The sequence below is a fragment of the Balaenoptera acutorostrata genome, chromosome 21, assembly GCF_949987535.1.
Source record: "Balaenoptera acutorostrata chromosome 21, mBalAcu1.1, whole genome shotgun sequence".
In the NCBI taxonomy this organism is placed as follows: domain Eukaryota; kingdom Metazoa; phylum Chordata; class Mammalia; order Artiodactyla; family Balaenopteridae; genus Balaenoptera; species Balaenoptera acutorostrata.
Window position 1 is genome coordinate 7,900,977 of NC_080084.1, and position 12,514 is coordinate 7,913,490.

Consider the following 12,514-nt stretch of genomic DNA (forward strand, 5'->3'; position numbering starts at 1 on the left):
AGAATTGCGTACCAAGCTTTTTTACACACGTCTTGGAATGTTCGTTTTGGCTGGGGCTCTAAAGATGGCAGAATATGTTTGGAGCATCTGTATCTTAGTGATTGAGAGTATGGCTCTGGATTCAAACTGTCCAAGTTCATATCCTTCAGCAGCACTTAACTGTGCTGCCCTGAGCAAGTTACTTGTACTTCCCATCTGATGTTTGATCTGTTCAGTGGGGAAAAAATAGTATCTAATTCACTGGCTGGATTTGAGGATTAAATAGAACAGTTAATGTAAATCCATGAGAATAGTGCTATTATTATATGGCAGTTTATATGGACTCTTCTTCTCAAAGCAGAAAAAAATAATGTTAAGTTGTAGAACAATAAAATCATTCCAGTGAGAAAATGGTGAGCTTTTCTACATTTGAGTGAAAACTTTTAATCCATACATTAAAACTATTTTTCATTGTAATTCAACAAAATGCTTTTGATTGAAATGTTTGATCAAGGCTTTGGTAACCCTAACCAAACATCACAAGAACAGTAAAGTCATCAGTAACTTGGATCCATTGGATATGTTTTAGAAACCCAGATTGCCTAATCTCATGTAATTAAGACTATTTTACAAATTTGAAACAGTTAAAGACATACGGAAAGATTGTACTTCAATTTGCTTCAGACTAGAATTTTATGAACTACAGACAAATTACTAGCAGGAGTTATCACCTGTGAATTGTTTGTCAAAATTAACTATAATTATGTACTTATTTATTTAGCTATAGAGATTATCCAGATTATGTGGGAGCAGCATTTCCTGGAAAGATGTGTGTTACCAGTTATTCTGCAGGAATTGCTTTGGTATGTAATTACTTAATCTTATTATTTGAAAAAAATACATTTAAAAATTACCCAGCCTTACAGCATATATTTTATATACTTCACATTTATATTTACATTTAGAGATTGCATTTATATTCCATCACTCTGAAAACTTTGAAGTATGTAGAAGGAATAGTATTCTGAAGTACAAGTGTCTTATTGCAATTATTTGGAAGTTAAAGTGGAATAAAAATATAATAAATACACATGTATTCCTTATTATATAGAAGAGTGCATTATGAAAAATTATCTGTAAAGATATTTCTATAACCAAAATAGATTTTTTTTTCTTGTAGGTATAAAATTGGAAAAATAGTCTTATAGATAAATTAACTTCAAAATCAAAACAAATGATCAACCAAAAAGTATGACAAAAATCCATTAAAATGTTTCAAATTTTTCTACATAATATTTAAAAGAAACCTTTATGTCTATTTTAAGTATTTATAGTTCTTATAAATATTTTATATTTAAATAAATTATTGGTATAATTAGATGCATCACTGAAAGAGAAGTAATTCATTGAGCCTTTCCCCCACCTATTCATCCTTTTTAAAAATAAGTTTAAGTACTATATAGTATTTTAAAATTACGAAGTAATTTATGTTATTCATGTCCATTTTTAAGAGAACATATAGAAACATAAACGGAAACTTATATAATCTGGCATCTTCCGAGGGATGAAGCAATAATCACTGTTAACATTTTGATTAATATGTATCTCCTACTTAGGGTTTTTATCTGTTACTGTGGCTCTCCACTATATGTTTTTGCAAAAATGGGATTTTGCATGCATATTTTTATTTCTGATACTCTTCCAATTATTTTTATTACAGAATTTATGCATGCATGCATGTATATGTAAAATTGTTTAAATTGTAGCTATAAAAAGCAAAGTTTGTTAGCAAAACTCTCTTCTTTATCCCCTTCATGAAGTCCTATGAGAATTTATAATTTCTATTTAAATTCTCTGGTAGTTAAGTTTATTTATTTAAAATATATATACTTTGACCCCTACTTTGATTAATAAACTTTAGACAACATTGGTAATATTATCTTTGACATATTTAACCCACTCTCTCTATTTGTCATATATATTGTGAAGTTTTTATTACTTTATTAATACTTATAATATTAGTAATCTATATTGAACACATTCTTAAATATTATATGTATATACATAATATATGTAATTATATATTACAGATGTTATACAATATATAATACACAATAATATATAATACATTAAATATTATTGCATAATATATTACCATCTTAATGTATTTATGTTTTTATTATTTATATTAATTATTTTAAAAAATCTTTTTACCTTAAGCACAGTCCATTGATTATTTGCTATGAAAAATGAGACATGTAAAATAGTACACTTCTCATATCCATTGTTAAGAGTTATAAAATGTATAATTTATTTTATAGAACTTTGGTACTTTGTCTACAGGTTGATTTTTAAGTTAAATCAATAAATATTATTTTATGGTATTATGAATACAAAAATGATATTAACTCTGAATCAAGAAATAAATATGTTGTTATTCTGGTAAAGCTTTGATGGCCAAAAGAGGTCTAATGGAGCTTCTCAATTTTTTTCTAACTTATTTTACTTCTGTGGGCGGAACCAACTGCCACAGAAAATTAAACTTCATCTTCCTTTTCTTGGAATTCTTTGCTCTTTTTCTAGAATAACTTCAAGTTTAAAAAATTTTGAACACAGTGTATATAAGTGGCAGACACTGTTATTTTATTAATGAAAACACTTTTGCTCTCCCTCCACATTTGACTGATAATTTGGCTAGGTTTAGAATCCTAGTTCTAACATCCTTCTCTCTCAACATTCTGAAGATTGATGTATTGTGTTTTTGTCAACTCATTATGAAGTGCAAGGATGGCAAGGAAATTGAGGGTGTTTGTAAGAGAATCTGAACTGCTTAAAGGAGGAGAGAAGTCAGTAAGGAGATTAGGAACAGTGAAAACGTAGGAACCATGGTTTGGTTGTGCTGATGGGTGTGCAGATTGTTGTAGTTGAGGTGCTAGTGGAGTTATCAGGAGAGACAGCAAGTGGTCAGGATGTGGGATGCACAGAGATGGCAGAGGACTTGCAGTTGTTGATAAAAATCTGTTGACAGGGTCTAGAGTGTGAACCATAGGAATGAGTGGGTGAGGCAGGATGTAGGATAGAATTATTAGAGGAGTTGAATTCAAGGAATGATGCTTTTACAAAGCTTTTATACTTATATTTTTATAAACCTTTATATTTCTTTGTTTAAAAGCTCTTATACTTTTACCACAATTGAATATGTCTCTAAACAAGAATTGTTTTTTATGCTTTAAACATAATATAAATTGTATCCTGCTGTATCATTCTGCAAATAGATTGTTTTGGTTTCCACTTATAATTTTGAGATTTAATGGAATTACAGTTAACTTTTAAAAGACTTCGTTTTTTAAGAGAAATTTTAGGTTCATAGCAAAATTAAGAGGGAAGTACAGAGATATCCCATATAGTCCTTGCCCCCCCCCCCACCACCACCACATAACCTCCCTCACTGTTAACGTCCACACCAGAGAGGTGCATTTGTTACAGATGATGGACCTACACTGACACATTACAACCACCAAAAGTTCACAGCTTACATTAAGGTTCATTTTGGTGGTATACATTGTGTGAGTTTTGACAAATATATAATGACATATATCTAGCATTATAGTGTCATAGAGAGTAGTTTCACTGTCCTCAAAATCCTTTGTGCCTAGTAAATTTTTTGCATTGGTGCTTGATACTTTATTATATGAATGCCACACTGTATCCTTTATGCTTTTCATGGGAATTTTGGTTGTTTCTATTTTTGCCATTACAAACAATATTTAATAAACATCTCTATACATAACTCTTCCAATTTCCATTTGATCTTTTTGTAAATTGAAATGTAGTTGACGTACAACATTATGTTAGTTTTAGGTGTACTACATAGTGATTTGACATTTGCATACCTTACAAAAAGTCATGACAAGTCTAGTAATTGTCTGTCCCCATACAAAGTTAATATTATTGACCTTATTTCATGTGCTGTATATTATACCCCCATGGCTTATTTATTTTATAACTGGAGGTTTGTACTTCTTAATCCACTTTACCTATTTCACCACCACCCCACCCTCTCCCCTCTGACAGCCACCCATCTGTCTTTGCTACCTGAGTTTGTTTTCATTTTCTTTTGTTTGTTTCTTTTGTTTTTAGATTTCAAATATAAGTGAGAGCATACATATTTGTCTTTCTCTGTCTGACTTATTTCACTCAGTGTAATACTCTCCAGATAGACCTTCCATGGTTTTGCAAATGGCAAGATTTTTATTGGGGGGGGGGTGTAGTTGTTTTACAATGTTGTGTTAGTTTCTGCTGTACAGTGAAGTGAATCAGCTGTATGTATACATGTATCTTCTCTTTTTTGGATTTCCTTCCCATTTAGGTCACCACAGAGCATTGAGTAGAGTTCCCTGTGCTATACAGCAAGTTCTCATTAGTTACCTATTTTATACATATTGTATAAATGTGTATATCTGTCAGTCCCAATCTCCCAGTTCATCCCACCCCCCCGCCCCCTTTCCCCCCTTGGTGTCCATACATTTGTTCACTACGTCTGTGTCTCTATTTCTGCCTTGTAAACAGGTTCATCTGTACAACAAATGGCAAGATTTTTTTAAAATTTATTTTTTATTTTTTTTGACTTTTTATTTTATATTGGTGTATAGGTGATTAACAATGTTGTGTTAGTTTCAGGTGTACAGCAAAGTGATTCAGTTATACATATGCATGTATTTATTCTTTTTCAAATTCTTTTCCCATTTGGGTTGTTACATAATATTGAGCAGAGTTCCCTGTGCTATACAGTAGGTGCAAATGGCAAGATTTTATTGGCTGAGTATTAATCTACTGTGTGTGTATGTGTGTGTGTGTATATACATATACATACATACATATATGTATGTATATGTATATACACACATGTCATATCTTCTTTATCCGCTCATCTAACAGTGGATACTTCGGTTGCTTCTATATCATGGCTATGGTAAATAATGCTGCAATGAACATTGGGGTACATATCGTTTAGTATTAGTGTTTTTGTTTTCTTTGGAAAAACACCCACAAGTGAAATTGTTGGATTATATGCAGTCCAAGTTTTAATTTTAGGAGGAACCTCCATACTCTTTTCCATAGTGGCTGCACCAATTTACAGTCCCATCAACAATGCACAGGGGCTCCCTTTTCTCCGCATCATTGCCAACACTTGTTTTTGTCTTTTTGATGACAGCCATTCTGACAGGTGTGAGGTGGTTTCTCACTGTGGTTTTGATTTTAATTTCCTTGATGATTAGTGTTTTTGAGCATCTTTTCATGTGTCTGTTGGCCATCTGTATGTCTTCTTTGGGAAAATGTCTATTCAGGTCCTCTGCCCATTTTTAAATCAGGTTTTGGGGTTTTTTTTTGATATTCAGATGTGTGAGTTCTTTGTATATTTTGAATATTAGCCCCTTATTATATATATTGTTTGCCAATATTCTCTCCCACTTAGTAGTTTACCTTTTAATTTTGTCGTTGGTTTTCTTCACTATGCAAAAGCTTTTTAGTTTGATGTAGTACCATTTGTTTATTGTTACTTTTATTTTCCTTGCTTGAGGAGACAGGTATGAAAATATTGCTAAGATTGATGTCAAAGAGCATACTTCCTATGTTTTGTTCCAGGAGTTTCATGGTTTCTGGTGTTACATTTAAGTTTTTAATCCATTTCAAGTTTTTTTTTTTTTTATTGTATATGGTGTGAGAAAGTAGTCCAGTTTCATTCTTTTGCATGTACCTGTCCAATTGTCCCAACACCACTTATTGAAGAGACTGTCTTTTTCCCATTAATTATTCTTGCCTCCTTTGTCATAGCTTAACTGACCATATAAGCTAGGGTTTATTTCTGGACCCTCAATTCTGTTCCATTAATCTATGTGTCTGTTTTTGTACCAGGACCATACTGTTTTGGTTACTGTAGCGTTGTAGTATAATTTGAAATCAGGGAATATGATAACTTCAACTTTGTTCTTTATCAAGATTGCTTTGACTGTTCTGGGACTTTGATGTTTCCACACAAATTTTAGAAGTATTTGTTCCAACTCTGTGAAAAACGCCATTGGTGTTTTGATAGGGATAATGGAAGCCAAGTTGATTGCCTTGGCTAGTATGGTCATTTTAACAATATTAATTCTTCCAGTCCATGAACCCATATAGCTTTCTATTTATATGTGTTGTCTTAAATTTCTTTTTTTTTTTTTTTAAAGAAAGTACTTGAACTGCATTTTTTAATTTTTTAAATTTATTTCTATTTATTTATTTATGGCTGTTTTGGGTCTTAGTTTCTGTGCGAGGGCTTTCTCTAGTTGTGGCAAGTGGGGGCCACTCTTCATTGCAGTGCGCGGGCCTCTCACTATCGCGGCCTCTACTTCTTGCGGAGCACAGGCTCCAGATGCGCAGGCTCAGTAGTTGTGGCTCACGGGCCTAGTTGCTCTGCGGCACGTGGGATCTTCCCAGACCAGGGCTCAAACCCGTGTCCCCTGCATTAGCAGGCAGATTCTCAACCACTGCGCCACCAGGGAAGCCCTTCAATTTCTTTCATCAGTGTTTTATAGTTTTCTGAGTATGGTTCTTATACCTCCTTGGTTAGATTTATTCCTAGGTATTTTTTTTAATGCAATTTTAAAGGGGATTGTTTTATTAAAATTTCTTTCTGATAGTTCATTGTTAGTATATAGAAATGCAACAACAGATTTCTGTATATTAGTTTTGTATCCTGGAACTTAACTGAATTCATTTATTAGGTCTAATAGTTTTTTGTGGCATCTTTAGAATTTTCTGCATATAGTATCATGTCATTTGCAAACAGTGACAGTTTTGCTTCTTCCTTTCCAATTTGGATTCCTTTTATTTCTTTTTTTAGTCTAATTGCTGTGGCTAGGACTTCTAATACTATGTTGAATAAAAGTGGCAAGAGTGGACATCCTTGTCTTGCTCCTAATCTTAGAGGAAATGCCTTCACCTTTTCATTGTTGAGTATATTAGCTGTGGGTTTGACGTATATGACCTTTATTATGTTGATGTATGTTCCCTCTATGCCAACTTTGTTGAAAGTTTTTTTTTAAAATCGTAAATGGGTGTTGAATTTTGTCAAAAGCTTTTTGTGCATCTATTGAGATGATCATGTGACTTTTATTCTTCAATTTGTTAATATGGTGTATCACACTGATTGACTGGCAGATATTGAACCATCCTTGCATCCCTGGGATAAATCCCACATGATCATGGTGTATGATCCTTTTAATATATTGTTGAATTTGGTTTGCTAATATTTTGTTGAGGATTTTTACACCTATGTTTATTAGTGATATTGGCCTGTAATTTCTCTGTGTGTGTATATGTGTGTGTGTGTGTGTGTGTGTGTGTGTGTGTATGGTGTCTTTGTCTGGTTTTGGATTCAGAATGATGCTGACCTTGTAGAATGAGTTTGTAAACATTCCTTCCTCTTCAAAATTTTGGAAGGATAGGTGTTTGGTAGAATTGGCTTGTGAAACTGTTAGGGTCCTGGACTTTTGTTTTTTGGGACTCTTGGGTTTTGACTCAATTTTATTACTGCTAATTGGTCTTTTTAGTTTTTCTATTTCTTTGTAATTCAGTCTTGGAAGATTGTACATTTCTGGGAATTTATCCATTACTTCTAGTTTGTTCAGCTTGTTGGTATATAATTGTTTGTAGTAATCCCTCATGATACTTTATATTTCTGTAGTGTCTGTTGTAAATTCTCTTTAGTTACTGATTTTATTTGGGCTTCCTCTTTTTTCTGGATGAGCCTGGTGAAAGGTTTATCAATTTTTAAAAATCTTTTCAAAGAACCAGGTCTTAGTTTCATGGATCTTTTCTACTGTTTTTTGTTTCTTTGTTTGTTTTTTGTCTCTATTTCATTGATTTCCCCTCTGATCTTTATGATTTCCTTCTTTCTCCTAACTTTGGGCTTTGTTTATACTTCGCCTAGTCTTTTAGGTTTAAGGTTATATCGTTTGATATTTTTCTGGTTAATTGAGGTAGGCTTGTAGTGTTATAATCTTCCCTCTTAGAACTGCTTTTGCTTCATCCTATAGATTTTATATCATTGTGTTTCCATTTTCATTTGTCTCAAGGTATATTTTGATTTCCTCTTGATTTCCCCAGTGACCCATTGGTTGTTTAGTAGCATATTTTTTACACTCCACATGTTTGTATTTTTTGCAATTTTTTTTGTTGATGATTTTTAATCTTATGTCCTGTGGTGAGAACAGATGCTTGATATGATTTTAGTCTCCCTAAATTTATTGAATCTTTTTTTGTAGCCTAGCATGTGATCTATCCAGGAGAGTGCTCCATGTGCACTTGAAAAGAATGTATAGTCTGCTGTTTTTGGATGGAATCTATTAATTTCATCTATTATCTATTATATTTATTAATTACATCTGTCTAATATGTCATTTACGGCCATTGTTTCCTTGTTGGTTTTGTCTGTAGATGATCTTTCCATTGATGAATGTAGGGTGTTAAAGTACCCTGCTATGTTGAATTACTGTCAGTTTTTCCCTTTAGGTTGTTAATATTTGCTTTATCTATTTAGGTTTTCCTATGTTGGGTGCATATGTATTTACAATTTTTATATCTTCTTGTTGGATTGATACCTTTGTCATTATGTATTGTTCTTTTTGTTTATTACAGTCTTTGATTTAAAGTCTATTCATCTGATATGTGTTGCTGTCCCAGCCTTCTTTTCATTTTAATTTGCATGGAATATCATTTTCCATTCTCTTACTTTCAGTCTGTGCATGTCTTTAGAGCTGAAGTGAGTCTCTTGCAGGCAGCATTTATATGGGTCTTGTTTTTGTATCCATTCAGCCACTCCATTTCTTTTTCCTGGGAGCTTTTAGTTCATTTACATTTAAATAAAATATGGCTAAGTATGTATTTATTTCCATTTTGTTTATTGTTTTCTAATTGTAGTAGCTCTTTTTTGTTCCTTCTTTTCTTTCTCTCTTCCCTTTTGATTTGATGACTATCTTTAGTGTTTTGTTTGGATAACTTTCCTTTTTTGTATTTGTGTATCTATTATAAGTTTTTGGTTTGTGGTTACCATGAGTTCATATATAACAACCTACATATGTACATGACTACTTTATGTCAATGATCTCTTAAGTTTGAATGCATTCTAACAACCCTGCATTTACACTCCCCCTGCCCATGTTTAATATTTTTGACATCATATTTTACACTTTTTGTTTTGTGTATCCCTTACTACATATTGTGGATATAGGTGATTTTACTACTTTTATATTTTAACCTTTTTACTAGCTTTATAACCAATTGATCTACACCTTTACTCTATGTTTGCCTTTCCAAAAAGATTTTTTTCCTTTCGTAACTTTCATGTTTCTAGATATGGCTGTTTGTGCTTAGAGAAGTCCCTTCAACATTTCTTGTAAAGCCAGTTTTGTGGTGAACTGTTTTACCTTTTGCTTGCCCATAAAACGTTTATCTCTCCTTTAATTCTGAATGATAACCTTGCCTGGTAAAGTATTCTTGGTTGTAGGATTTTTTCTTTCATCTCTTTGAATATATCATCATGCCACTCTCTTTTGGCCTGCAGAGTTTCTACTGAAAAGTCAGCTGATAGTCTTATGGGAGTTTCCTTGTATGTAACTGGTTGCTTTTTTCTGGCTGCTTTTAATATTTCTCTTTTTAATCTTTGACATTTTAATTATAATGTGTCTTGGTGTAGACCTCTTTGGGTTCATCTTGTTTGGGACTCTGTGCTTTTTAGACCTTGATATCTGTTTCTTTCTCCAGGTTAGGGAAAATTTCAGCTACTATTTCTTCAATTATGTTCTCTGCCCCTTTCTCTCTCTTTTCTCATCCTGGGACCCTTGTAATGGGAATGTTAGTATGCTTGATGTCATCCCAGAGGTCTCTCTCAAACTGTTTTCATTAAAAATTTTTTTTTCTTTCCTGCTTTGGTGATATCTACTACTCTGTCCTGCAGTTTGCTGATCTATTCCTCTGTATTATCTAATCTACTGTTGATTTCTTATAGTATAGTCTTAATTTCAGTTATTGTGTTCTTTAGCTCTGTTAGGTTCCTCTTTATATTTTCTAACTCTGTTGAAATTATCATTGTGTTCATCCAATCTTCTCCAGTTTGTTGAGCATCTTTAAGATCATTACCTTTCTCACTGTTCAGGTCTTTTTCTGGAGTTTTGTCTTGTTCCCTTGTTTGGAACATATTCCTCTGTCTCCTCATTTTGCCGTATTCCTTATATATATATTTTTTACTATATCATCAGTATTATAAAAGGATACAACTCAGGAACATTCAGATGGAAGAGGTGCATAGGGCAAGGTATGGGAGAAGTATTGCCGAGTTTCAGTACCCTTCTCAGGAATGCTGCACTTCTGATACCTCCACGTGTTCACAAACCCAGAAGCTCCCTGAACTCCTTCAGGTTCTTTTATGGAGGCTTCATTTTGTCCCTTAGCATGATTGGTGTAATCACTGGCCATTGGTGATTGAACTCAATCTCCAGCCCCTCTTCCCTTACTAGAGGCCTGGAGCAGGGTGAAAGTTGCCACCCTCTAATTAAATAGTTGGTTCCTCTCCATCCATAGGACTTTCCAAAAATATGTCATTAACATAAACTGTGATTGAAAGGGGCATATTATGAATAACAAAAGATGCTCCTTTCACTTTTATCTCTCCTGAGCTATTTTGGGACCAAAACCCCACAATTATAACAAACGATGCTTTTATTGCTTTTGCTCTTAATCTTTTAGGAAATTACAATGGCTGAAAATAAAGACCAAAAACAAAGGTGTTCAGTTAACACTATACATTTCCCTCTAATGACTATTTTCACTATATCCCACAGATTCAGGTAAGTTGTGTTTTCATTTTCATTGAATTCAAAGAGACCTTGAGACTCTTCTTTGACCAGGTGATTATTTAGAATCATGCTGTTCATTTTCCACATATTTTGGGAAAATTCCAGCTATCTTTTTGTTTTTGATTTTTAGTTAATTTTTAGTTTAATTCCATGTAGTTTGAGAACACTCTTAACATGGTTTATTTATATTTTTATAAATATTTAAAGGGATGTTCTATAATGCAGAATGCAGCATATCTTGCTGAGTGATCTATGTGAGCTTAAAAAAATGTGTTCCTGTTGTTAAGTGGAGTACTCTATAAATATCAATTAGATCAAATTGATTAATAGTGAATTTTATGTCATCTGTATTCCTCCTAATTTTCTACCTGCTTCATCTGTAAATTACTGATAGAGAGATGTTGATGTCTCCAACTATTTTAATAGATTTTTCTGTTTCTATTATTAGTTCCATCATTTTTTAAATTGAAGTATAATTGCTTGCAATATTGTGTTAGCTTCAGGTATACAGCATAGTGATTCAGTTATTTTTTCTGATTATATTCCATTATAGGTTATTAAAAGGTATTGAATGTAATTTCCTGTGCTATACAGTAGATCCTTATTGCTTATCTGTTTTATGTATAATAGTTTGTATCTGTTAATTCCATACTCCTTCTTTGTACCTCCCTACTCCCTCTCACTTTGGTAACCATTAGTTTGTTTTCTATGTCCTTGATTCTTTTTCTGTTTTGCATATAGATTCATTTGTATTATTTTTTAGACTCCACATGTAAGTGATATCATATAGTATTTGTCTTTCTCTGTCTGACTTACTTCACTAAGTATAATATTGGGTTGGCCAAAAGGTTCATTCGGTTTTTTTCTGTAAGATGGCTGTACTAGCACTTAGTTGTCTTTAACTTCATTTGAAACAATTTTGTTAGATTGTATGTGACAGCCGTCATATCAGGGTGTATTTAAAAATAGATTTATCAAAATTGGTGAATTTTTGTATAGTCATTTTAATATTGAAGATCAAAGAAAAAAGCAACATTTTCAGCATATTATGCTTTATTATTTCAAGAAAAGTAAAAATGCAACTGAAACACAAAAAATGATTTGTGCAGTGTATGGAGAAGGTGCTGTGACTGATCGAACGTGTCAAAAGTGGTTTGCAAAGTTTTGTGCTGGGGATTTTTCGCTGGGCGACACTCCATGATCAGGTAGACCAGTTGAAGGTGATAGCGATCAAATCGAGACATTAAATGAGAATAGTCAATGTTATACCATGTGGGAGATAGCCGACATACTCAAAATAACCAAATCAAGCATGGAAAATCATTTGCCCCAGCTTGGTTCTGTTAATCACTTTGATGTTTGGGTTCCACAAAAGTTAAGTGAAAAAAACCTTCTTGACCTTATTTCCGCATGCAATTCTCTACTTAAACGTAATGAAAACGTTCCATTTTTAAAACAAATTGTGAAAAGTGGAAACTGTACAATAATGTGGAATGGAAGAGATCATGGGGCAAGTGAAATGAACCACCACCAACGACACCAAAGGCCGGTCTTCATCCAAAGAAGGTGATGTTGTGTATGTGGTGGGATTGGAAAGGAGTCCTCTATGATGAGCTGCTTCTGGAAAACCAAAGGATTAA

General features: G+C 33.0%; 1 protein-coding gene across 1 annotated transcript in view; it reads left to right on the forward strand.

Moving 5' to 3' along the window:
- ADAM32 (ADAM metallopeptidase domain 32) overlaps positions 1–12,514 on the forward strand; it is a gene marked incomplete at its 5' end in the record, with an annotated part of 153,579 nt that overhangs the window by 59,977 nt on the left and 81,088 nt on the right. Inside the window, one exon of the mRNA XM_007178426.2 lies at positions 761–842. Coding sequence (XP_007178488.2) covers positions 761–842 — 82 coding nt within the window. The remainder of the gene's footprint in view (positions 1–760; positions 843–12,514) is intronic.